The sequence below is a fragment of the Oncorhynchus gorbuscha genome, linkage group LG03 (genome assembly GCF_021184085.1).
Source record: "Oncorhynchus gorbuscha isolate QuinsamMale2020 ecotype Even-year linkage group LG03, OgorEven_v1.0, whole genome shotgun sequence".
Taxonomy (NCBI): Eukaryota; Metazoa; Chordata; class Actinopteri; order Salmoniformes; family Salmonidae; genus Oncorhynchus; species Oncorhynchus gorbuscha.
The window spans coordinates 80,580,375-80,608,289 of NC_060175.1; the positions used below are offsets into that span (position 1 = coordinate 80,580,375).

Here is a 27,915-nt window from a genome sequence, read left to right on the forward strand (position 1 = left end):
TTCAGGAGATTGACTGTGATTACATTGAATGTGTTTCTGTGATCTTGTGCCAAGTTGATATCGACCTCTCAAACTGAGGTTCAGAGCGTGGGCTAGATAATGGAGCGAGTCTGAGTAAATTGCCTCATCAGTGTCATGCGCTATCATGGTGAAGTTCCATTTGGAATAAATATAGGACCCGTCATTATTCCTAAAGAAATTCACGGCATAGTGGCCAATATTTATCTAAATTGTTAAGTATGAATATGTTTCACTGATGCTGTTGAATTAGTGCATTTGAATTGATGGCGCAAGTTTAGCCTTTGCTTTTACATGAATTCAATAGGCCTATAAGGTGTGGTTACATGTCACATGTCAAATCCTATTGATTTTAGGATCCAGCGGTACAGTTAAAGAGGTAATCAGCAGTTAAAACTAACAGCATAGTCCCCAACCCCTGTTTCAGTAAAAGCGGAGGGATGGGCTTGAAAGATGTAACTAATCTCAAATTCATAGACTGAGCTATGGATGTTTTATAGTTTATAATTTATAGTTTTAACCAACCATGTATAGTGTTTTAAATGTACTTTGTTTACAAACATTGGTGTAAAACAAGCTCATATTTCGGGTCCTGGTGGGGTACGACAGCTGGAAAGAAGAATACCTAGCCAGTTACAACAACAGAATGCATTCAACTGAAATGTGTTTAACCCAACCCACCTGAATCAGAGATGGGGGGGGGCTTCCTTAATCGACATTCATGTCATCGGCAACATGTCAACTTTGCTCATGAGGCATTTATAAGCTTATAGTCTTCAATGGGGACATATCATTAATTCCAAAAATGGATATAGCAACTGCAGATTGCCCCTTTAAAAAAAAATCTTTCCTAATTAAATGAGAAGGGTTAGTGTTAGAAACTCATAGGCGGTACATAATATGGTATAATAGCATTTGCTAGTCATGATAATTACATTTACATTTAAGTAATTTAGCAGACGCTCTTATCCAGAGCGACTTACAAATTGGTGCATTCACCTTATGACATCCAGTGGAACAGTCACTTTACAATAGTGCATCTAAATCTTAAGGGGGGGGGGAATACTTATCCTATCCTAGGTATTCCTTAAAGAGGTGGGGTTTCAGGTGTCTCCGGAAGGTGGTGATTGACTCCGCTGTCCTAGCGTCGTGAGGGAGTTTGTTCCACCATTGGGGGGCCAGAGCAGCGAACAGTTTTGACTGGGCTGAGCGGGAGCTGTACTTCCTCAGTGGTAGGGAGGCGAGCAGGCCAGAGGTGGATGAACGCAGTGCCCTTGTTTGGGTGTAGGGCCTGATCAGAACCTGGAGGTACTGAGGTGCCGTTCCCCTCACAGCTCCGTAGGCAAGCACCATGGTCTTGTAGCGGATGCGAGCTTCAACTGGAAGCCAGTGGAGAGAACGGAGGAGCGGGGTGACGTGAGAGAACTTGGGAAGGTTGAACACCAGACGGGCTGCGGCGTTCTGGATGAGTTGAAGGGGTTTAATGGCACAGGCAGGGAGCCCAGCCAACAGCGAGTTGCAGTAATCCAGACGGGAGATGACAAGTGCCTGGATTAGGACCTGCGCCGCTTCCTGTGTGAGGCAGGGTCGTACTCTGCGGATGTTGTAGAGCATGAACCTACAGGAACGGGCCACCGCCTTGATGTTGGTTGAGAACGACAGGGTGTTGTCCAGGATCACACCAAGGTTCTTAGCGCTCTGGGAGGAGGACACAATGGAGTTGTCAACCGTGATGGCGAGATCATGGAACGGGCAGTCCTTCCCCGGGAGGAAGAGCAGCTCCGTCTTGCCGAGGTTCAGCTTGAGGTGGTGATCCGTCATCCACACTGATATGTCTGCCAGACATGCAGAGATGCGATTCGCCACCTGGTCATCAGAAGGGGGAAAGGAGAAGATTAGTTGTGTGTCGTCTGCATAGCAATGATAGGAGAGACCATGTGAGGTTATGACAGAGCCAAGTGACTTGGTGTATAGCGAGAATAGGAGAGGGCCTAGAACAGAGCCCTGGGGGACACCAGTGGTGAGAGCGCGTGGTGAGGAGACAGATTCTCGCCACGCCACCTGGTAGGAGCGACCTGTCAGGTAGGACGCAATCCAAGCGTGGGCCGCGCCGGAGATGCCCAACTCTGAGAGGGTGGAGAGGAGGATCTGATGGTTCACAGTATCGAAGGCAGCCGATAGATCTAAAAGGATGAGAGCAGAGGAGAGAGAGTTAGGTTTAGCAGTGCGGAGCGCCTCCGTGATACAGAGGAGAGCAGTCTCAATTGAATGACTAGTCTTGAAACCTGACTGATTTGGATCAAGAAGGTCATTCAGAGAGAGATAGCGGGAGAGCTGGCCAAGGACGGCACGTTCAAGAGTTTTGGAGAGAAAAGAAAGAAGGGATACTGGTCTGTAATTGTTGACATCGGAGGGATCGAGTGTAGGTTTTTTTCAGAAGGGGTGCAACTCTCGCTCTCTTGAAGACGGAAGGGACGTAGCCAGCGGTCAGTGATGAGTTGATGAGCGAGGTGAGGTAAGGGAGAAGGTCTCCGGAAATGGTCTGGAGAAGAGGGGAGGGGATAGGGTCAAGCGGGCAGGTTGTTGGGCGGCCGGCCGTCACAAGACGCGAGATTTCATCTGGAGAGAGGGGAGAAAGAGGTCAGAGCACAGGGTAGGGCAGTGTGAGCAGAACCAGCGGTGTCGTTTGACTTAGCAAACGAGGATCGGATGTCGTCGACCTTCTTTTCAAAATGGTTGACGAAGTCGTCTGCAGAGAGGGAGGAGGGGGGGGAGGAGGATTCAGGAGGGAGAAGGTGGCAAAGAGCTTCCTAGGGTTAGAGGCAGATGCTTGGAATTTAGCGTGGTAGAAAGTGGCTTTAGCAGCAGAGACAGAGGAGGAAAATGTAGAGAGGAGGGAGTGAAAGGATGCCAGGTCCGCAGGGAGGCGAGTTTTCCTCCATTTCCGCTCGGCTGCCCGGAGGCCTGTTCTGTGAGCTCGCAATGAGTCATCGAGCCACGGAGCGGGAGGGGAGGACCGAGCCGGCCTGGAGGATAGGGGACATAGAGAGTCAAAGGATGCAGAGAGGGAGGAGAGGAGGGTTGAGGAGACAGAATCAGGAGATAGATTGGAGAAGGTTTGAGCGGAGGGAAGAGATGATAGGATGGAAGAGGAGAGAGTAGCGGGGGAGAGAGAGCGAAGGTTGGGACGGTGCGATACCATCCGAGTAGGGGCAGTGTGGGAGGTGTTGGATGAGAGCGAGAGGGAAAAGGATACAAGGTAGTGGTCGGAGACTTGGAGGGGAGTTGAAATGAGGTTAGTGGAAGAACAGCATCTAGTAAAGATGAGGTCGAGCGTATTGCCTGCCTTGTGAGTAGGGGGGGAAGGTGAGAGGGTGAGGTCAAAAGAGGAGAGGAGTGGAAAGAAGGAGGCAGAGAGGAATGAGTCAAAGGTAGACGTGGGGAGGTTAAAGTCGCCCAGAACTGTGAGAGGTGAGCCGTCCTCAGGAAAGGAGCTTATCAAGGCATCAAGCTCATTGATGAACTCTCCGAGGGAACCTGGAGGGCGATAAATGATAAGGATGTTAAGCTTGAAAGGGCTGGTAACTGTGACAGCATGGAATTCAAAGGAGGCGATAGACAGATGGGTAAGGGGAGAAAGAGAGAATGACCACTTGGGAGAGATGAGGATCCCGGTGCCACCACCCCGCTGACCAGAAGCTCTCGGGGTGTGCGAGAACACGTGGGCGGACGAAGAGAGAGCAGTAGGAGTAGCAGTGTTGTCTGTGGTGATCCATGTTTCCGTTAGTGCCAAGAAGTCGAGGGACTGGAGGGAGGCATAGGCTGAGATGAACTCTGCCTTGTTGACCGCAGATCGGCAGTTCCAGAGGCTACCGGAGACCTGGAACTCCACGTGGGTCGTGCGCGCTGGGACCACCAGATTAGGGTGGCCGCGGCCACGCGGTGTGGAGCGTTTGTATGGTCTGTGCAGAGAGGAGAGAACAGGGATAAACAGACACATAGTTGACAGGCTACAGAAGAGGCTACGCTAATGCAAAGGAGATTGGAATGACAAGTGGACTACACGTCTCGAAAGTTCAGAAAGTTAAGCTACGTAGCAAGAATCTTATTGACTAAAATGATTAAAATGATACAGTACTGCTGAAGTAGGCTAGCTGGCAGTGGGTGCGTTGTTGACACTACACTAATCAAGTCGTTCCGTTGAGTGTAATAGTTTCTGCAGTGCTGCTATTCGGGGGCTAGCTGGCTAGCTAGCAGTGTTGTTTACGTTACGTTGCGTTAAAAGAACGACAATAGCTGGCTAGCTAACCTAGAAAATCGCTCTAGACTACACAATTATCTTTGATACAAAGACGGCTATGTAGCTAGCTATGTAGCTAGCTACGATCAAACAAATCAAACCGTAGTACTGTAATGAAATGAAAATGTGATACTACCTGTGAATGCGACCGGGTTGTTGAGTTCTATTCAGAAGACGTTGGCTAGCGTTGGCTAGCTGTTGGCTAGCTAGCATAATCTCCTACGTTAAGGACGACAAATAGCTGGCTAGCTAACCTCTGTAAATTAAGATAATCACTCTAAGACTACACACTCTAAACCTAAACAACACAATTATCTTGGAACGAGGATACGAAGACAGCAAAGACAGCTATGTAGCTAGCTAACACTACACTAATCAAGTCGTTCAGTTGAGTGTAATAGTTTTCCCAGTGCAGCTAATCAGTGGACGTTAGCTAGCTGGCTAGTGAAGACTACGTTAGGACGGCGAAATACGATAATTACGCCGTCCTAATTACGCAATTATCTTTGATACAAAGACGGCTATGTAGCTAGCTGAGAAGAAATTGCTAAGATTAGACAAATCAAACCGTTGTGCTATAATGAAATATAATGAAATGTAAAAAGTTATACTACCTGCGGGAGCGAAGCGCCGACGCGACCACTCGCTCCAAACCGGAACCGGAGTAAAGATGAGTAAAGATGGCTCTTCTCTGTGCATATATAGGACATAGATTGATATAGGTCTACTTTTTCATATTGCTGACAGTACAACAGTAGAGTAACTTAAAAGGCAGCTCCGCCACTTAACATTTGGGTTGTTATTATGAAGTATTTAGTGATGTCCTACATAGTTTTAGTGTAATTTTATGATTTTGTGTCTTACTGTATCTTGCCTATGCCGCTCTGTACCATCACTCACTCATATCTTTATGTACATATTCTTATGCCCTTACACTTGTGTCTATAAGGTAGTAGTTTTGGAATTGTTAACTAGATTACTTGTTGGTTATTACTGCATTGTCGGAACTAGAAGCACAAGCATTTCGCCACACTCGCATTAACATCTGCTAACCATGTGTATGTGACAAATAACATTTGATTTGATTTGTTTAGTGATGAGCAAAACCGCAAATTGCTTCTGACATTTTCAAGTAGGATCCCTGAGATGATTAATAAAATAAATTATTATCTTGACTGTTATTTCAGCGATCTATATAACCCGTCTGTAGTTTTCGGGTTCATATTGAACTGCTACAGTGCATTCGGATAGTATTTAGACCGCTTGACTTTTTCTATATTTTCTTATGTTACAGCCTTATTCTAAAATGGATTAAATCATTTTTTCTCTCTTTAATCTACCCACAATACCCCATAATGACAAAGCAAAAACTGTTTTTTTTGCAAATGTATAAAAAATTAACGGATAAAATGTACATTCAGATCCTTTATTCAGTACTTTGTTAAAGCACCTTTGGCAGTGATTACAGCCTCAAGTCTTCTTGGGTATGACGCTACAAGCTTGGCACACCTGTATTTGGGGAATTTCTTCCATTCTTCTCTGCAGATCCACTCAAGCTTTGTCAGGTTGGATGGGGAGCGTCGCTGCACAGCTATTTTCAGGTCTCTCCAGAGATGTTCGATCGGGTTCAAGTCCGGGCTCTGGCTGGGCCACTCAAGGACATTGAGACTTGTCCCGAAGCCACTCCTGTGTTGTCTTGGCTGTGTGCTTAAGGTTGTTGTCTTGTTGGAAGGTGGATTTTTGCCCCTGTCTGAGGTTCTGAGTGCTCTGGAGAAGGTTTTCATCAAGGATCTCTGTTTACTTTGGTCCATTCATATTTCCCTCGATCCTGACTAGTCTCCCAGTCCCTGCCTCTGAAAAACATCCCCATAGCATGATGCTTCTACCACCGTGCTTCACCGTAAGGATGGTGCCAGGTTTCCTCCAGACGTGACGCTTGGCATTCAGGCCAAAGAGTTCAATCTTGGTTTCATCAGACCAGAGAATCTTGAATTCTCATGGTCTGAGAGTTCTTTAGATGCCTTTTGGCAATCTCCAAGCGGGCTGTCATGTGCCTTTTTTGCTGAGGAGTGGCTTCCGTCTGGCCACTCTACCATAAAGGCCTGCTTGGTGGAGTGCTGCAGAGATGGTTGTCCTTCTGGAAGGTTCTCCCAACTCCACAGAGGAACTCTGGAGCTCTGTCAGAGTGACCATTGGGTTCTTGTTCAGCTCCCTGAACAAGGCCCTTCTCTCCCGATTGCTCAGTTTGGCCGGGCGGACAGCTCTAGGAAATGGTGGTTCCAAACTTCTTTCATTCAGGAATGATGGCAGCCACTGTGTTCTTGGTGACCTTGTTTTGTTACCCTTCCCCAGATCTGTGCCTCAACACAGTCCTGTCTCGGAGCTCTACGGACAATTCCTTCGACCTCATGGCTTGGTTTTTGCTCTGATATGCACTGTCAACTGTGGGACCTTTTTATATAGGCAGGGGTTTGCCTTTCCAAATTATGTACAATCAATTGAATTTACCACAGGTGGACTCCAAGTTGTAGCAACATCTCAAGGATGATCATTGGAAACAGGATGCACCTGATCTCAATTTTGAGTCTCATATCAAAGGGTCTGAAGCTTCTGTAAATAAGATTTTTCTGTTATTTAAAAAAAAATACATTTGCAAACATTTCTAAAAACCTGTTTTCACTTTGTCATTATGGGGTATTTTGTGTAGATTGATTACATTTTTTATTTTTGCCATGTTAGATTCAGGCTGTAAAGTAACAAAATGTGGGGGAAAGGTCAAGGGGTCTGAATACTTTCCGAAGGCACTGTAAGTGATGTTCTTGGTCCCAATCGATCAACACAAGCCTTTGCGGCCCATTAAACTGAACATGATAAGTACCTCATATCATTTAGCGCTGTTTTTCTTTTAAACTCAAATTTGCTTGTTTTCGCTTTGTTGTTATGGGGTATTGTGTGTAGATTGAGGAAAATGTTTTATTTAATCCATTTTGGAAGAAGCCTGTAAGAAAATGTGGAAAAGGGGAGGGGTCTGAATACTTTCAGAATGCGCTGTATATGGTGCTCTGGTTGTCTTCCTCTAACATCTGTAAAAAAATATATTTTCAATGGACACTCAACCTATAGAATGATATTTATAGTTGGCTTATTACATTTTTTTCTGTTCAAGACTCACGCTCCCATGATTCCATTCTTCGAAACCACTCCCACCATCACCGCGGAAGTTGCAGCCATTGCTCCCTTCCAAATAGCCTAGATTTGTGTATATTATATTAGTTATTACTTTTTATTAGTTCCAATAGGTCTACAGTGTTCTGGCTTGGACAATTGTTAAGGCTGTTATTGTTTAACACTTTTTAATTTTTCAGATGCAGCAGGGTTAGCTACTTAGCTAGCTAGCATTGCTAATGTTAGCACCAAAGATAAGGGTTTCAATCATGAAAGACTAGGATTTTGTAGTGATTTCATAATAAATGTTGAGTTCTAACAGGACTATATGTTAAGATCGTCGCTAAGATTAAACTGTTGTTATTGTTGCAAACACTATTTCGGATGTAGCACTAGCGTGCTAGCAAACCATCAGACTAACTTATAGTTAGCATTCGTTAGCATCTAGATTATAATTTATTTTTGAGTGTAATGCAATGGATTGGTGACAATGACATTTGGATATATTTGGCAAGATATTCATGCAAGCATTATATTATTACAACCCAAAAGTAATGTGAAATGCACTCATAAGTTATGACATAAGCTTTGTCTAGGCTTGCTAGCCATAAGATAACTGCAGACTGGGTGAAGCATTGCATCCTGGGAGGTGAATTGGACTCTGGGAATTGGACTATACTGTAGATGAGGACAATGTAGAAGTAAAGAAATATGAAGTATCGTGCAGTATGACTGACAAAAACGCTAACTTAAATGTCTATCAAATCTTACAGTAGTGCATATATACCAACAGCATAATAACTGGTTATAAAGTGGTGGAATTGTCCTTTAAACAAAACAAAGAACAATAAACATTTGGTGTCTGTGTTGAATTTGTATGAGTCAAAGACATTTGTCCCATTATTCTACCAGTATCCAGCCATATAAGTACTCCCAGGTGCCACATAGCTCCATTTCCAGGGCAGGTTTTGGGTGCATATTTCCTCTGTATGGCATTCCTGAGCAACGTGGTGGTGGTGGGGCCGTGGAGATTTGTGTATTGTGCTGCTGGTGTGTGAGCTCAGCCCCCCTCCCGGACAGGACGGGCTCCAGCGGAAACCGGACGCCACCTAATCCGCAGCCACTCTCCATTGTTTTCCATTGTTGCCCGCAGTCACTCCTTTTTCACCCCACCGATTACAAGTAATTTTGTTTATTGGTTCATTTGGCCTCTCTTAACAGGAAGTAGACATGTTGTTGGAATTCAGCATGTACTGCCACCTGGATGTCTAGCCTGGACTTTAAGGAAAGACAAAGGAAGTGTGTCCTAGATGACCGTGGTGGCTGTTGTTTGGGCAGTGTAGTTGAAGGACGGGTCACGGGACATCTATTTAGTGTTAGACCTCTGTTGGTTTGTGTGATGGTTATTTGAATGGAATTGTTAGTTTACAAGCATTTCGCTACACCCGCAGTAACATCTGCTAATCACGTGTATGTAACCAATAAAATGTGATTTGATGGCTTCTTTCTTCCTATTTGTACCTCTCTCTCTCCCATTTGCACTACTCCCTGTTCTGTGAGCAGCCCGAGGGAGGAGGAGTGTGAAGAGAAAGGGATTAGGGAATGTATTGTGTTTGTTAAAAACCAGATGCAAGCCTAAGTGGAATTGTAAAACAGATGTAATTCCCTTACATCTGCTCCATTGGTCAGCTAATCCTTTTTACTATTTCCCCACACCTTAACCCGCACACCCCACACCTTGACCCCCACCATCCCCCTCTCTCCACCCCCCTCCTCTCTCTGTGACCCCCCCTGGCTTCATGTTACTACCATACCTCCCCCATCAGAGAGACACTTTGTTCTACTCAACTACTCCTCCACCACCCCCTAATACACCAATGAGACGTTGTCCTGCTCATGCAGCATTAGTGGCAACACGTAGAAATGACAGAGATGCAAAACAACTGAAAATGGGAGCCAAAAATACATTTTAGTCAATAAGCACGCTTCTCATCTGAAAAAGTTCGGAACAGTTCGTGCATATATTATGATGACATTTTGTATAGTTTTTGTTGGTTTTGGCTTTCAGCAAGTTTGTTTTTTAGCTGTTTGTGCACATAAAAAAATTCTGAAGCTGAAGTCTACGCCCCTTCGGAGATTGGTTAACAGTAGGGATTCTTCAATGAAGTGTTAGTGTTCAACGATAGACGACTCATTTTCAATTGCACATTTTTTACTTGAAATACTGCACTTAATGTCTTAGTTAGATGTAGAATTGTGCGACTAAGATCTTGGAAGAAATGTATGCCCGATTTCTTTATTTAAAAAAAATTAATTCAGACTATTTTGAGGAAGTATATGCAGGCTTAATTTAACCTTTTATTTAACTAGCTAAGTCAGTTTAGAACAAGTTCTTATTTACAATGACGGCCTGGCAAAAGGCTTCCTCCGGGGATGGGGGCTGGGATTAAAAATAAAATAAAAATGTAGGACAAAACACACATCACGTCAAGAGACACCACAACACTACATAAACAGCATGGTAGCAACATAACATGGCAGCAGCACAACATGGTACAAACATTATTGGGCACAGACTACAGCACAAAGGGAAAGAAGGTAGAGAAAACAATACATCACACGAAGCCAGAGGTGTGGACTCGAGTCACATGACTTGGACTCGAGTCACAAATATGATGACTTGCAATTCGACTTTGACTTTAATACCAATGACTCGTGACTTAACTTGGACTTGAGCCTTTTGACACGACCTGACTTGATACCCTCCCCAAGCCCAAATATTAAAAATGATGCTATTTAAAAAAGTGTGCAGCGCATCAACTCTTCATTTAACGGATTACAGTTTGAATCGGACAGCAGCCAATCAAATTGTGCCAGCTGAGAAAAAGATGTGTGTGGCAGTGCAGAGGAACGTCAGCGGGTGAATTCAGATGGAGCTCTTGGAAAGATGATACCCAAAATGATTATTTTCGGATATAAAGACGACGCTCTATAAAAAACGGATTGCAGCTTGCAAGACATGCAGGGAAAAAGATTACAGGCGGAGGCGCAACCATTTCCAACTTTGTTCGACGTTTGAAGCTGAACTATTGAACTATTACTCTTGTTAAAAATATGAAATGGTATTACATTTGGTGAAGAGCACATTATGACTTGTTTAGGACTCAAAACTCAAAGTTTTGGACTTGAGACTTGACTCGGAATTGCCTGTCTTGATTTGGGACTTGAGACTTACTTGTGACTTGTAAAACAATGACTTTGTCCCACCTTTGCACGAAGCAGCCGCAACTGTCAGTAAGAGTGTCCGTGATTCCTATGGCTCTCAAGATGGACAAACCGTACTATTGTCAGTCTTTTAAGGGTGTATGCGAGCTTGTTCACCTAGCCGATTTCAGTTAGGCGCCAGCCGACCCAAAGCATGCGGTAGCCTTTAGCCATTTCCCCTCTCTCACTTCTTCCCCTCTCTCTCTCCTTTGCTCACTCCTGTGTTTGTTTTAGTTGGCTATTGACTCCCGGTAGTCAAGGACAGTTTAACTCACTACTACCCTGAGGCAGACATGACCCTCATGTGCTTTAAAAGCTAAAGAGCCCAGGACTTGAATTCAGCTTTTTTTCTTCTTCTCTAGAGCACCTCCACTTAACTCAAGTCCTTGGGGGATTTTCTGTTGTCCAACCACTGAGTACCCATTCAATCATCCATCGGTCCGTGCATTCATCACGGTCTCCATCTCCATCCATCTTAACTCCGGCTGACAAACCAGCCAACTCCACTTCCAGAATCCACCAGGTCCCGCCAGTCACTCACTATAAATAAACGCCCAGGCTCTTTAGACACAGGACCTCTCAAATGACAACAGGGCCTACCTCCCAGGGGACCCCGAAGGGCAAAAAAGACATTCTCACTTAAGTTTCTCAGCGGTCTGGCTCTTAAAGAGCTTAACATACTTTTATTTAGTTGAGAAATGCACTGTGTTTTTACTCCCAGTTATGTTCTCTTTGAAAACAACAATGTAGCTCTCTCCCATATTCTTTCCCTGGACTCTATTTGTGGCTGTGACCACCTTCCCTCGCATGCTTTGATTGGCTGCTGGATGAAGGAAGCTCAGCGTCAGCCTCATGCTTCCTGTTGTGTCCAGCAAAGATTAAGCCCCCTCCTCCTCCCCTCTCTCTAGCTCCCTTTAGAACATTCTTTTACCCTTCTTCAGTTTCTATTCTTCTTAAACTCAGAAACTGGTGGTCACTGATTCCTGGTCATCACGTATATTGGATTCATTTCCTGTGATGAAAGGCAGTAAATGGGCCTGAACCCTATGGTCCACCGTTGGGTGGTGTATTCTGGAATGACTGTTGATTACAGTCTCTGACTCTTACAGGCTGACTACACCACTCACGTCGCGTGGGCAAGCGTTGCAAAATAAATTTAGACATACATGTTATTCAATTATTGCACCCACTGCCCCTGTCTGTGTTGCCAAGGGCTAAAATTGAAGTCTGTTCTATTTCTGATGCAGATCGCGCTGCAAGTCCTGCCTCTCCCATCTCCTCATTGGTTTATAGAAGCAGGTACCCATGTGCCATCACCTCATTGGTTATACCCACGTGGGAGACTGAAAGACTAACGAGGTCAGTGGCGGTAATGCACCTAATTTATGAAAGTTGCCAATCGCAACATAAAGTCAAAAGAAGAAAAAGCCTGGGAGGGAGAGATGACTAGAAATGATTTGGTTAACCATTTTATGTGTGGATTAATTGGCAGAGTAGAGATTGTGCATTTCAGATAAAATAACTCAATGTTTATATCCCAGGACAAATTAGCTAGCAACAGCAAGCTAGCTAAATAGGACAAATTAGCTAGCAAGTGCAAACTAGCTAGCTAAATTGCCATAAATGCTTTTCGACCTGTCCTCAAATTAATATAATTGGTTCAGAGTTTGTTTTGATATTTTAACCTGCTAACGTGATCGCGTTTGGTGTGGGGGTACAAAATGCATTTATGCACGATGACGCACGCATGCAGCCTGTATGGGTTCCGTGTTAATGTATTTGTATTTATTAAGGATCCCAATTAGCTGTTGCCAAGGCAGCAGCTACTCTTCCTAGGGTACAGCAACATTAAGACAGTTATATACAATTTAAAATATGTTACATTGTTACATATGTTACATTTCATAACACTTTTCACAGGCCACTACTCTACTACCAGATATCTACAATACAAAATCCATGTGTACGTGTGTGTAGAGTGCATGCCTTGTGTGTCTGCCTTACACCATCATCCCAGAAACCCTAGACCCACTCCAATTTGCATACTGCCCCAACACATCCACATATGATACAGTCTCTATTGCACTCCACACTGCCCTTTCCCACCTGGACAAAAAGGAATACTTATGTGCGAATGCTATTCATTGACAACAGCTCAGCGTTCAACACCATAGTGCCCTTAAAGCTCATCAATAAGCTAAGGACCCTGGGACTAAACACCTCCCTCTGCAACTGGATCCTGAACTTCCTGACAGGCAGCCCCAGGTGGTAAGGGTAGGTAACAACACATCTGCCACGCTGATCCTCAACACAGGGGCCCCTCAGGGGTGCGTGCTCAGCCCCTCCTGTACTCCCTGTTCAGTCATGACTGCACGGCCATGCACAACTCCAACACCATCATTAAATTTGCCGATGACACAACAGTGGTAGGCCTGATCACCGACAACAACAAGACAGACTATAGGGAGGAGGTCAGAGACCTGGCCGTGTAGTGCCAGGACAATAACCTCTCCCTCAACATAATCAAAACAAAGAGATGATTGTGGACTACAGGAAAAAGAGGACCGAGCACTCCCCCATTCTCATTGACGGGGCTGCAGTGGAGCAGGTTGAGAGCTTCAAGTTCCTTGGTGTCCACATCACCAACAAACTAACATGGTCCAAGCACACCATGACAGTCGTGAAGAGGGCACGACAAAATCTATTCTCCCTCAGGAGACTGAAAAGATTTGGCATGGGTCCTCAGATCCTCAAATGGTTCTACAGCTGCACCATCAAGAGCATCCGGACTGTTTACATCACTGCCTGGTATGGCAACTGCTCGGCATTTGACCGCAAGGCCCTACAGATGGTAGTGCGTACGGCCCAGTACATCACTGGGGCCAAACCTCCTGCCATCCAGGACCTCTATACCAGGCGGTGTCAGAGGAAGGCCCTAAAAATGGTCAAAGACTCCAGCCACCCTAGTCATAGACTGTTCTCTCTGCTACCACACGGCAAGCAGTACCGGAGCGCCAAGTCTAGGTCCAAGAGGCTTCTAAACAGCTTCTACCCCGAAGCCATAAGACTCCTGAGCATCTAGTCAAATGGCTACCCAGACTATTTGCATTGCCTCCCCCCCTCCCGTCTCCACACCACTGCCACTCTCTGTTGTCATCTATGCATAGTAACTTTAATTAACTCTACCTACATGTACATACTACTTCAACTAACCGGTGCCCCCACACATTGACTCTTTACCAGCACCCCCCTGTATATATTGTTATTTTTTACTGCTGCTCTTAAATAACTTGTTACTTTTCGCATATTCTTATCCATATTTCTTGAAACTGCACTGTTGGTAGGGGCTTGTAAGTAAGCATTTCACTTTAAGTTCTACACCTGTTGTATTCGGCGCATGTGCCTAGTAAAATTGGATTTTTGATTTAATTTATGTGTGTCTGTGCCTGTGTGTCTCTCTTCACAGTCCCCGCTTTTCCATAAGGAGTATTTGTATAAAACATGTCTTAATCTGATTTTACTGTTCACATCAGTTACCTGATGTTCCATGTAGCCATGGCTCTATTTAGTACTGTACGCCTCCCATAGTCTGCTCTTGATTTGGGGATTGTGAAGAGACCTTTGGTGACACATCTTGTGGGGCATCTATGGGTGTCTGAGCTGTGTGCTATGTGTTTAAACCAACAGCTCAGTGCATTCAGCATGTCAACATTTCTTAGAAAAACAAGTAGTGATGAAGTCATTCTTTCCTCCACTTTGAGCCATTCGAGATTTACGTGAATATTATTGTTAGCTCTTCGTGTACATTGCTGTAATCTCCCGCAGCCATGACCAGATGCATCGCAGCCGTTCTCATTCCCCCACCATTGCTGCCGCACAGAAATAGCCTAGTCCCCTCTATTGTTGCCATGTGACATTTCTACTATTTGCAACAAGTGTTTATTAAAAAAAATGTTGAATGGCTTGACATTCTTCTGGCCTGCTGGTTGCTTGTGAAAGAATATGCTAATGAGTTAGCTGGGAGCCTTTTGGTGAGGTTTGAAGGGAAGGGACAGAGGTATTTGTTGATTACCAGTGGGGAGGTCAGAGAAGACAGAGGCCTATGGATTGGGATTCGAGATGGCAGCTGTTTCGTTTGCCCACTCGCAATAGGATTCAATACCCTTCTTTCTTTCTATCCCTCTGCTGCCCTTCTGTTTCTCTGTCCCGCCATGTCTTTTCGACCTTCTAGATCTTGTTAATGAGTAGTCATGAATGTTAAAGAATCAGCTGGCAGAGAAAGAGAGGAAAGGGGATGTGAAAGAATGAGTAACAATCCAAAATCTTTTCATGCTTTCATTTTTCTCTCAACTAAGAATGCACTACTGTCATTCATGTTCGCCATGTCATCCTACTGCCGACAAATGGCAACTGCAACTTGTAGGCCTCAATGAGGCAAAAGACGAATGGAGCGAAGGGAACGTCTCATAGTTACTTGAATAAATTAAATGTGGGTGATTTTCTTTCAGGAGAGTGTGAGGTTACTTGCGTGTTCCAAGTAAACTTCAGCGAAGGCGGTAACTGATCAAAGCTGATATTTCTCTGAGAATAGACATCAGTGCCCTTCTTGACTTGCCCCTGGTGTTACCTTTAGGATGGAGACACTGGAACCATATATCATTGATTCTTTACATATTTCACCTTCTTTCTCAGGTCATTCCTCCATTGCCTGTAATCAATTTCTCTCGCCCCCCTCCTAATGTCTGATAAAGCAATGAAGTCAACCTAGGAAAAGAGAGCTGGCTGAAGAAAGGATGCTATTTGAGATAATTGGAATACAGACCCATATTGCAGGGCCTGGAAATAGAAGAACCAAAGCAAACAGTGTGTGTGTGAGAGAGGGCAGGGGAAACAGGTGAAGAGAACAGTAATCCTTCCTCTGAAGTCAGATTTGCTCGCCGTGTGTGTGTAGTCATGTAAGGGGATAGAGCACGGACATGACCAGAAGCCATTGGAATGTTTTTGGAGCATTTAAGGGCGGCCTTCTCATTTTCACTTTCCTCCATAAGAACCTCAAGAGATTTCACGCCGTCTTACTCTGATTCCAACTACTGTTGGTGCACAGCTTGAGCTTACCTGTATCTCTCCCACTCTATTCACCCATGTGTGAAATCAGCAGACATCTTATCTAAGCGATACAGTTTCATATTTGCACAGGGGTCTTTTTAAAAGATGGCTCAAGTATGCACATAATGGTTTCACTTATTCATTTTCTCTCTTTCTGATTTCTTTTCCCACTTGATTCTCGCTTGCACTCCTCTGTTTTCTCTACTCTTCTCGTGGAGTATTGATGGCTGACTTACTGTCCTGGAAATGTGGGAAGACTGGTTGTATTGGTTTAGAGAGAGAGCGAGAAAAGGTGGATGGTTTAAAGGTTTAAAGAGTAGTAGTATGGCTGTTGTTTCTGCACCAAACACCCACTCAGATGTAGGAAAACACTGTAATAATCATCTACATAAACACTTGTTTTTTTCATCCAAATGGCACCCTATTCCCTTTATAGTGCATTACTTTTCATCAGGGTTCATAGGGATCTTGTCAAAAGCAGTACACACCATATAAGGAGTAAAGTGCAATTTGGGATACACACCATGTTTTCCTTGCCATGTTTTAATTTCCCGTTTCTTAAGTAGTTTCCTTCAGTTCCTAATGAAAGTCTCCCCTGTTTGTGTTTTCAGAGTGTCAGCCAGGCTTCTTCAAAGCCTTCGTGCCCAGCGACACGTGCAAACTATGTCCTGCTAACACCCAGCTGCTGGTCTCCGGGGCGCTGCTCTGCCCATGTGCAGAAGGCTTCTACCGCGCTCCCGACGACCCGGCAACAGGGCCCTGCTCAGGTTAGGAGGAGGAAGGTGTCCATTTTAGGAAAATGACTTTAATGTGCACTGTCACCATTGGTGGATCCCACACTGACAACTAATGAGTTTTTATTGCGCTCATAGTGCTCTCTTCTTAACCAAAATAAAGGCATAATGACACTAAATAGAAAATCACAGAATGCTACAGTGGTTGACATAATGATGACATTACTCCATGTGTAACTCTGTGTTGTCTGTTCACACTGCTATGCTTTATCTTGGCCAGGTCGCAGTTGCAAATGAGAACTTGTTCTCAACTAGCCTACCTGGTTAAACAAAGGTGAAATAAAAAAAATATATTAAAAAATACATCGTGAACTAACATACTATGCATCCATATTCCTGCTCCTGTTGCCTTAGGCCTGCCCTCAGCGCCACAAGAACTGGTCGCCACGACCACCCAGCTGGCCGCGGGCAAGCTGCATCTGTCATGGAGCCCGCCGGAGGACACGGGCGGCCGTAGTGACATCACCTACAGTGTGGAGTGTAGATGCTGTGATGGCGCCACGTGCCAGCCGTGCGGGGAGAAGGTGCGCCTCGAGCCAGCCAGCTTGGGCCTGATGCACACCTGGGTGGCGGTGAGCGAGCTGGAGCCCCACCTCAACTACACTTTCACCGTGGAGGCCCACAGCGGAGTGTCGCTGTTTGCCAGCCAGGTGGCACCGCACTCCAACAGGCCCCCATCCACAAGCACATTGACCACTGCCCTGCACTACACAGGTGAGTCACCATCAGTGTTGGGATTTATTACCTGAAAAAGTAATACATTACGTATTACTCATTACATTTACTTTACAGTATTACTTTGTGTTACTTTTATGAATCCAGGTGAAAGCTATGATCCCTTATTGTTGTCACCTGTTAAACCCACTTCAATCAGTGTAGATGAAGGGTAGGAGACAGGAGACAAGACAATTGACACATGGATTGTGTATGTGTGCCATTCAGAGGGTGAATGGGCAAGACAAAATATTTAAGTGCCTTTTGAATAGTTTATGGTAGTAGGTGCCAGGCACACCATTTTGAGAACTGCAATGTTGCTGTGTTTTTCACGCTCAAGAGTTTCCCATGTCGATCAAGAATGGTCTACCACCAAAAGGACATCCAGACAACTTGACACTACTGTGAGAAGCATTGGAGTCAACATGGGCCAGCATCCCTGTGGAACCCTTTCGACACCTTGTAAAGTTCATGCCCTGACGAATGAAGTCTGTTTTGAGGGCAAAGGGGGGTGCAACTCAATATTAGGAAGGTGTTTCAAATTCTTGTACCCTCGGTGTATACTCTAAGCAAAACATCTGTACAGATTTCCAATCTTTTCATTCAAAATATTTATCTCGAGCCGCCAGCTCTGTTTATAGACCACACGTACACTGACCCATAGAGATGTATAGAGGGCCCACTTGCCACAAGACAGGAAAGCCCTCTATGGGCAAAGATCAGAGGTGCGTTCTCTATAAATTTGTATGGACAACAGCTGTCATGATTTTACTCAAAACAGCCTTTCTATGCTCGCTCGAGAACTAAATGAGGAAACGAGACAAGTTCGGATCATGGGTTTTGACAAAAATAACTGTAATAATATTAACCAATTTGTAAAAACGTACCGTTACTTTACGCCGTTACTCATAAAGTAATCTGATTGCAAAACACGTTACTTTTGTAACACTTTACCCTCAACACTGGCTACCGTACTTAGGAGTAATGGTAGTAGAAGTAGTAGAAACATTTTAATTATGCATGATCAAAAGGGATCTGAAATGTAGTTATGGCTTTTCATACAAGCATGATAACTAAATACTCTCACACATATTGCAATGAAAGCATTTCAAAAGCTCTTGGTTGGTTGAACCTGTGTTGAACCTTGGCATCTTCCTTCCTCTCCTTAGACCCCCCCAAGGTGACGTCCATGCGTCTGGTCGAGCGAAGCCCCACCAGCCTTTCCCTGTCCTGGGCTGTAGCCCCCCACAGGCCCCTGCCCCGGCCCACCCGCTACGAACTCAGCTACCGCAAGAAGGTACAGTACCACCCTCGCCACCACTAGCGGGTGCAAATTTTTTGCACTGTTCTATTGTATGTCTTTTGTTACATAAGGACTTAAAAATGTAATGTTGTGATAGTGCACAAAGGAAAGAAAGAGTAAGAGAAAGAAAATGAGCGGGGTTTCATGGAGGATAAATGCCACATAAAGGGACCAATATCGCATAACAAAATTATTATTATTTTGAGTCCTTACTGAAACCCAGTGAATCAATCATGACTTATCTCATCTTTCAATTCTCTCCCCCCTCTCCAACTCTTCCAGGATGACAATCTGGATGTGACCACGTACACTGTTCTGATTCTGGAGAAGAGCTCTGTGCAGATCAGTGAATTGTCCCCAGCCACGGCCTACCTATTCAGGGTCAAGGCCCTGAGCCCAGAGGGCAGCCCTGGAGGATCCATGGAGGATGAATTTGAGACCCTGCCTGATGGTAAGGACGTTGGCCATATGAGGCTAATAAGGAGAAGGGAGAATGATAGGATGCTATTTGATATGATTGGGACACCGCCCCATACTACAGGGCCTCGAAATGAAAGAACCAGTGTGTGTGTGTTTTTTTTTGTTTTTTTGTCAGTGTGTTACCATTGTGTCTCAGGGTTTGTTGTTGATGTGCCACAGTGCCCCAGAGCAACACGGCGGTCATTTTCGGAGCGGCAGTTGGCGGAGCGGCCATGTTGTTCATTGTGGTGGTCGTCCTGCTCGTACGCAAACGGTTAGCAGCAACCTCCTTTCCCCCCCTCTGCCCCTCGCCCTTTGCTTCTCTCCACTTTTGTTAAGCACCTCCATAACACTCACCCCTTCACTGGTTTCCTTTCTCATTCTTCTTTACTTTTGCCCTTCTCTCCCCTTCCTTTTGCTACTATCTCTATCTGTTTTCCAGCAATCACTAGGGGAGAATTGGCATTGAGTGCAGCTTGTCATTGCTCAATGAGTATACTCTAACAAGTAGTGGCTTTGAATGGAAGCGGGCCCAAGTGGCACATTGTTTTGGAATAAGAGCTGGTCGGCTCTTCTTGTGGCATACTGTAGCAAATACTTCAGCACAGCAGCACACCGCTATCTGTCCATCGATCCGTCCATCTGTCTTTGACATGGCTTAGGAAACACAGACAGGCTCCAGTCTTTATCAAAGCTTTCCCTCAGTGAATTGAGGCGGCACACACCAATGACGAGGCGTCTTTTGAAACTAGCTGGACATGGAAGGATAAAAAGAAAAACAGATCATTCGATTTTGGATGATAATTACTGATGATATTTCTTTTCTGTTATTCAGGAGAAGGAACTCCCATACAAGACAAGAACCAGAAGATACTTACTTCTCTAGCTCAGGTAGACAAAAGAAAATAAGTGCCCCTCTCTCTCTCTCTACGTATTTTTATCTTTCTTTCACAAATGCCCATCTATTCGTATTCTTCTCCAGAGCAACTGAAGCCGCTAAAGACCTATGTGGATCCGCACACGTACGAGGACCCCAACACAGCCATCCTCAAGTTTGCCAGCGAGATCCATCCCAGCCACGTGACCAAGCAGAAAGTCATTGGAGCTGGTGAGTTCAGAACTAAGTTAAAACAATGTACTTAAGGGCTAAGGATGAAGGAGTTGAAGGGTTTTTCCATCCCCTAAGTCCCAGTTTATAATTTTTTTTGGTGTGTTAAGGCTACAACTTGAGCTCTTGAGTTACAGTGGGTAGACCATTCAGATTGGTATTGATGGATTGCGTCTTCGACTTGCATGTTTAGACATAATTCAGTGTGGCAACTCTGCTTGGCTTTGTGGACCAGTGCTTTATCTCCAAATCCACATTAAATAATAATAAGATAAACAAAAGTAACTGGAGCAGAAAACTGAGTATTTGAGAGGCTATAATCCCTTGAGCCCAAAATCTTATTCGGCAAATAATAGTTTTATTGCAGTGTGACAACATCTGCGATTCTGCTCTTTGAACCCCCAACCCCCACCTCCCCTTCTCCTCCCCAACCGTGCTCTGTCCTCTGTGACAGCTGATTCCCATGCTCCCACACAGGCCGCAAGCCTCCACCAATGAGAGATTAAAATGTTTAATGTAACCTTTGTTTAACTAGGCAAGTCAGTTAAGAACAAATTCTTATTTACAATGGCGGCCTATCCCAGCCAAACCCAGACGACGCTGGGCCAATTGTGTGCCGCCCTATGGGACTCCCAATCATGGAGAGAAACACATATTTCTTACACAATCCCACAATAACACACCTCTGTGAAAGGCCTGGAGCAAAACAGCTTGTTTACTTTCTCCTTACACAATTTCCATAACCCTCGAGAGACACTAAAGGTAGGGCTGGGCGATATGACCTTTTTTTTCAAACTTATGGGCGATTCACAATATCATTTTTTGTTGTTGTATGTTTTCTCTAAGTTTCAACAAAGTGAACAGGCTAGCATCCTCTTCAAACAGTTGGAGACGGAGTGAAGGGATGTGTTCAATACCAATTCAACCGATTCAACCGTTCTACCTTGTTGCTAGCTAACAAGGTAGAACGGTTGAATTGGTATTGAACACATCCCTTCACTCCGTCTCCAACTGTTTGAAGAGGATGCTAGCCTGTTCACTTTGTTCAGATCTTTGGCTAAAATGTTGCTAGCTGTATGCGATACTGCAATGCCACGCTCAACAAACTGAGCATGAATTTTTCAGAATCAATGTTCGTTGAGACTCCTGTTTTAGTGGTGTCTGTTCTGCATGCAATTTGAGGAGTTGAGACTTAAAAGGGTATTGTTGGAAAGGTTAACTTCTCTATTACAGTAAAATAATGTGTCCGTGTCCATATGATTGATTCAGTTGGACCAAACCTTAAATGCAAATAGTGAGTTGAAACTGCTTGTCAGAGAGGATGAAGTGATCTCTCGTGTGTGTGTGTGTGTGTGTGTGTGTGTGTGTGTGTGTGTGTGTGTGTGTGTGTGTGTGTGTGTGTGTGTGTGTGTGTGTGTGTGTGTGTGTGTGTGTGTGTGTGTGTGTGTGTGTGTGTGTGTGAGAATGGGAAGGTGCAAAGAAAGAGCAAAGGAGACGAGACCAAAAAGACAACATGAGAACAAGTGAACATAAATGCAAAAAAATAAATAAAGGGATTCTGCACAATTGAACTAATTGAATTTTGATATCGCCCAGCCCTAACTACAAGCCACAACCATATAAAGAATAGGGCTTGAAATATTGCTCAATCTTGTCTTTGGGTTTTAAAACTGTTTTCTTCTGCGCCTCTAGGGGAATTTGGAGAGGTGTTTCGCGGTATTCTGAAAGCGCCAGGGCGGAAGGAAGTGGCGGTGGCCATTAAGACGCTGAAGCCGGGATACTCGGAGAAGCAGAGGCAAGACTTCCTTTCAGAGGCAAGCATCATGGGACAGTTCTCCCACCAGAACATTATTCGCCTGGAGGGAGTCGTCACCAAATGTAAGAAGGCTCTGTTAGTCTACTGGGTGCTACCTGTACCTAGAACAGTATGCTCCTGTCAAACATTCACTTACCCGGTCTATATATCAATTCCATCTGTATACATTTCCTGCCTGTTTTGGGCAGTAGTTAACATTTATTTATTCCCTTTTTTGATTCCAGTCAAACATGCCATGATTGTGACTGAGTATATGGAGAACGGAGCACTGGACAAGTACCTAAAGGTGAGTACAGTACATCGTATGCAAGTTACCTATATAAGTGAAGGACAATGCGTTGCCACTGAGTTACCACAGAAACTTCACATGATGTCTCTCTAACAGTATGTGTGTGCAACCATATGTGTTTCCTCCTCAGGATCACGATGGCGAGTTGCCCTCCTTCCAGCTGGTGGGCATGATGCGTGGCATCGCCGCAGGCATGAAGTATCTTTCCGACATGAGCTACGTTCATCGGGATCTGGCTGCCCGCAACATCCTGGTCAACAATAACTTGGAGTGTAAGGTGTCTGACTTCGGCCTGTCCCGAGTGCTGGAGGACGACCCTGAGGGCACCTATACCACCAGTGTGAGTTATCATTGGACGTTAGAATGGTTGGCTTTACTTAGCCCTTGCTTATGCATTTGCCTTGTAAACACTGTATTTCAGTGTAAACTGCTCACAGAGGACTTTAATTTAATAAAATGTAATTGAATTGAGCAAAACTGTATTTTTTGGGCTTTGACCTGAGTGTTGTCCACTTGTTTCCCCTCCAACAGGGTGGTAAGATCCCCATCCGCTGGACAGCCCCAGAGGCCATTGCCTACAGGAAGTTCACCTCGGCCAGCGACGTGTGGAGCTTCGGCATTGTCATGTGGGAGGTCATGGCCTTTGGCGAGCGGCCCTACTGGGACATGAGCAATTGCGAGGTATGCTACAATTCTAATGCTAACCAGGAGTTGGAACCAGTTCAGGGAACAGAACCGAAAACCGTAAAATAACAAACATTTTCAAGGAACGGAAACGAATGTGATCCATACTGTACCGGTACAGAACCGTTATTTTTAAAGCATGGGAACCAGTTAATAACGTTCTTTAACGTTCCAGGCATTTGGCTCTAGTCCCACAAAAAAATGCAACAAAGTGCCTATGCAAAGCCCTCACTCTGTCACTCAGCAGCTTATTCCAGGATCTGCCTGCAAGCTGAAAATCCTTGTGCGTGTTTAGGCTACCAGGCTACCTGCCCTCCAACGTCTGAAGCATAGGCTACTGTACTGACGTTACCATAGGCTACTGTACTGACGTTACCATAGGCTACTGTACTGACATTACCATAGGCTACTGTACTGACATTACAAGCGTGATTCAGAAGATGGGAGAGAGTTAACTTTTTCAATATACAAGAAGTGCAAAAGGGTAAGACGTGTTTTTAGTTCTGGTGCCGCTCTGCACACACAGCTAGCTAGCTAGCTCAAGCTTGTTAGCTAGCTAGCTCAAAGGACATTCAACATTCCTCCATAGAAGCCGCTCCTCCTAGGTATAATTCTGTGGACCTAATTCAGATAATGCGTGTCATAACAAGATGCCCAGTGCTTTAAACCTCCTGAACTCTCTCTTGCGCTCATCTCACCCGCAAAATTTCTGTCGCATCCTGCGCCATAGGCTACACTGTCGATCAAACATGTAAACAACTAGCTTGTCTGCTCTATGTGCACTGATTGGTGAAGTAATTTAATGCGCTAGATGTTTAAAAAAAAATGATTTCACAGGTTAAAAAATAACAGAAAGAAATGATATAAACCAGTATTTTTTTGGGGGGGGGTTCGAACCGAGTCAGAACATTTATTTTGCTGGTTGGAAGAGTTGGGGGGAAAAAATGTGGTTCTGTTCAGAACGAATGATTGTAAAATAATTTTGGTGCTAATTACCATAACATCTCATTGAGCCTCGTTTCAAGTCTGAGATCTCAAAGTAACCTCTAGCCTCTGATTGTCAGGTAATGAAGGCCATCAACGAGGCGTTCAGGCTGCCGGCGCCCATGGACTGCCCATCAACCGTCTACCAGCTCATGTTGCAGTGCTGGCTGCAGGAACGCTCCAAAAGGCCCCGTTTCCCGGACATTGTCAGCCTGCTGGACAAGCTGCTCAGGAGCCCTGAGTCCCTGAAGGCAATCGCAGATTTCGACCCCCGGTAAGAGTTCTTTAATCTCTAGAAGGGAATTAAACAGCAAAACAGAGTGGAGTGTAAAAAAATGCAGATTTGGTTAAATTCTTGGTAGGATAGTGTGGCAGCATAATGTGTGTCTGAACATGTTTTAAACACATTTACATGTTGGTCATTTAGAGAAATATAGGAGCAATTAGGGTTAAATGCCGTGCTTAAGGGAACGTCAACATATTTTTCACCTCAGGGTTTTGAACCAGCGACCTTTCGGTTACTGGCCCAACGCTCTTAACTGCTAGGCTACCTGCCGCCACACAAAAAACAAAGAGCTGTCAGGTTCCTTCCTTAATCAGTTTCTCCATAGCTGCACCAAATGCTTTTTATCTCACCGTTTCCTCGCAGGGTTATTACAGCCTTTTCCTTGTCTTCATTGTCGGCCGGCTGTTGATGATTATTCCTTGCTCTTCTCTACTTTCTCTACTCCAGCGTATCCATCCGCCTGCCCAGCACCAGTGGTTCGGATGGCTCACCCTTCAGGTCGGTGTCCGAGTGGCTGGAGTCCATCAAGATGAGCCAGTACAGTGAGAACTTCACCTGTGCCGGAGTGTACACCATGGACCAGGTGCTGCAGATGAAGAACGAGTGAGTCGTGTTTTTTTAAGCGTTTATTTTTATTTTGGGGGGACATTGTTTGCTGCTAGATGAGATGTTCACCATAAAAAATATCTAATCTGAGAAACTATTGATTGCAAATAATCTAAGATTGGTTGAGAGTGTTGGAATAGAATAGTACAAATATATGTATAGAGTATCTGCACAATGGAGAACAACTGGTTCCCAAGCTGGGCCCTTTCTTAGTTTTCCAAAACATGTTATGGATATGACTTCTGCAGAATATTTTGGGTTTTGTTCTTGAAAAAGTTGCTTTCAAAGCCAGAGAACAGTTTACGCACAATATAAGCTCTGTCATTTCTACAACTCGAGAAAACAAGTGAGATGGAAGAAATTATAGAGCGAAAGAAAGACAGGGCTCATTTGTGGTGGCCTGGTGGTGGCTTGTGGTTTGCCCCCTCTCTTCCTCCCTCTGTCCTTTTTACAATTCTTTCCCTCCTTTGCCCACACCAGCAGCCCAGGGCAGCACTTCTGCAGCAGATCGTGGCTGTGTAGGGCAAAAGCCAATGTGACTTATGTATCATAAAAGGAAAGGAGAAGGAGAAGAAGAGAGAACAGCCACTAGAGTAGAAGGGGCAATGTGGAGATAAGGGAAATTAAGGCACATGTAGTGTAGAACAGTTGTGGATGAGGAGAGGACTTTAGGGCAACACACATCCCAAAATATCATATCAGTCTTTCAATAATTACAGTATCTGGGAGTTAATTAGTCTTCAGACAAAACACATGAAAATGAGCGCTGTGTGGAAACAGGGGAAACGTCTTTGAAGTGTGTGTCATATATTCCCTGGTGAGATTTTCGGTCCCATTCTCGATCTCTTGTCATCTGGTTGCACTCGACCTAGCCAGGAACTATTTACGACACTCCCTCTGCTCGCCAGAGAAGTGATTGATGGGCGAGATGGGAAATCCTCATTAACTAATTAAAAATGTAATTAAACCTGGTAATGAGTGACTTAGATGTGGGACACCTTTGCCAGATTCTAGCACGTGTGGACATGTGAGGGGTTTGCCCTTTCTTGAAAATGTGAAATTGTCCTTCCATCCTCCCAGCTAGTCTCTAGAGGTTATTCTCAATAGGTTGCTATCTTTGCTTTGCTAGTGCCTAGTGTCTGCAGGTTTTAGTTTTTTCCTTTCAATTAATACCTAGGCAACCAAGTGAGGGGAGTTTCTTACTAATTAATGGCCTTAATTCATCAATCAAGTACAAGGGTGAAGCAAAAACCCACAGACACTTGGCCCTCCGCGGAATGAGTTTGACACGTGACATGAAAGGAATCTGAACCAAGTCAAGACGTGAATTCCCCCGTTGCTATCCAATGACTCTCTCAATCTCTCTCGTCTTCTTTTTCAAAGGGATATCAAGAACATTGGCGTAAGACTGCCCGGCCACCTGAAGAGAATTGCATATAGCATCCTGGGCTTGAAAGACCAGACCAGCACCCTGAGTGTATTTGCAGTGTGACTCAATACTAGTGGTACAGGAATTTGAATCGGCACTAAAGCGGGCAACACTCTGACTGAATATTGAACTCTGTGTTGGACTGGACTTGAGCAGAGCTGCGGGAACGGCTTTGGACAGGCAGAACCAAACTGAACACGTCGTAGGAACATGGTCCAGCCAAAAGAGACTGACATATTGTACATTCTTGGAGATTTGTAACAGACTTGTTAAGTGATTGCTAATATTTTTGAATTTATACAGCAATAGATGTATTAATTAGACTGTGTATATTATACTGTATATATTTTTTATTATCCATCTCCATTGTACAGATACAGTTCATTGCTCAATCTTTGTTTTATATATTTTTGCGATGCATGCTTCCATCTCTAGCACCCAATATTGAGAAGATAAAATGAAAAAAGTGACACAACCACTTATACTTAGTTCAACTAATATGATTCTTTGTGTGACGTGGACTGCTGTGCCCTTTTCGGAATGAGTCTGGTGTTGCCGATGCCATTGCAATTCACTGAGTGAAATGCATTCTGGTCGGCGTAATCTCTTGCTAAACTAATGAAAATGGACTCGAAGCAGAGAGTGGACTGGCCATAAGTTAACATGGGGCACTGGTATATGCCAGTCTTGAGGTTATTGTCTTAAAGTCCAGGTTGGGCTGTTGTTGGCTACTGTTATGCCTTATGTGGGCTTAATTCAGATGTTAAACTATCATATGAATTTGAGTTTATATAAAAACAGTGTGAAAAGATATGAGGTACTCATCATGTTCAGTTTAACATGCTGTAAAGGCTTGTATTGATAGATTGCAACAAAGAACATCACTTACAGCGCCTTCGGAAAGTATTCAGACCCCTTGACTTTTTCCACATTTTGTTACTTTACAGCCTTATTCTAAAATTTATCAAATATAATTTTTCCTCAACAATCTACACACAATACCCCATAATGACAAAACGAAAACCCTTTGGAAACAGGATGCACCGGAGTTCAATTTCGAGTCTCATAAGCCCCTGCCTTTCTAAGGTCTTTGAAAGCCAAGTTAACAGATTACCGACCATTTCGAATCTCACCGTACCTTCTCCGCTATGCAATCTGGTTTCAGAGCTGGTCATGGGTGCACCTCAGCCACGCTCAAGGTCCTAAATGATATCATAACCGCCATCGATAAGAGACATTACTGTGCAGCCGTATTCATCAACCTGGCCAAGGTTTGTCAAATGACTGCCTCACCTGGTTCCCCAACTACTTCTCAGACAGATTTCAGTGTGTCAAATTGGAGGGCCTGTTGTCCGGACCTCTGGCAGTCTCTATGGGAGTGCCACAGGGTTCAATTCTCGGGCCGACTCTCTTCTCTGTAAACATCAATGATGTCGCTCTCGCTGCTGGTGATTCTTTGATCCACCTCTACGCAGACGGCACGATTCTGTATACCTCTGGCCCTTTTTTGAACACTGCGTTAACTAAACTCCAGATGAGCTTCGATGCCATACAACTCTCCTTCCGTGGCCTCCAACTGCTCTTAAATGC

The 27,915-nt window shown here is 44.5% G+C and overlaps 1 protein-coding gene across 1 annotated transcript in view; it reads left to right on the forward strand.

The window, feature by feature from the left end:
- LOC124032009 (ephrin type-A receptor 2-like) overlaps positions 1-27,343 on the forward strand; it is a 39,841-nt gene extending 12,498 nt beyond the window's left edge. Inside the window, exons 4-17 of the mRNA XM_046343944.1 lie at positions 16,465-16,620; positions 17,002-17,361; positions 18,531-18,658; positions 18,947-19,115; positions 19,304-19,397; positions 19,959-20,014; positions 20,106-20,231; positions 21,924-22,109; positions 22,272-22,333; positions 22,467-22,676; positions 22,868-23,017; positions 24,085-24,278; positions 24,738-24,893; positions 26,280-27,343. Coding sequence (XP_046199900.1) covers positions 16,465-16,620; positions 17,002-17,361; positions 18,531-18,658; positions 18,947-19,115; positions 19,304-19,397; positions 19,959-20,014; positions 20,106-20,231; positions 21,924-22,109; positions 22,272-22,333; positions 22,467-22,676; positions 22,868-23,017; positions 24,085-24,278; positions 24,738-24,893; positions 26,280-26,388 — 2,156 coding nt within the window. The 3' untranslated portion in view covers positions 26,389-27,343. The remainder of the gene's footprint in view (positions 1-16,464; positions 16,621-17,001; positions 17,362-18,530; positions 18,659-18,946; positions 19,116-19,303; positions 19,398-19,958; positions 20,015-20,105; positions 20,232-21,923; positions 22,110-22,271; positions 22,334-22,466; positions 22,677-22,867; positions 23,018-24,084; positions 24,279-24,737; positions 24,894-26,279) is intronic.
- The last annotated feature ends 572 nt before the right edge of the window (positions 27,344-27,915 follow it).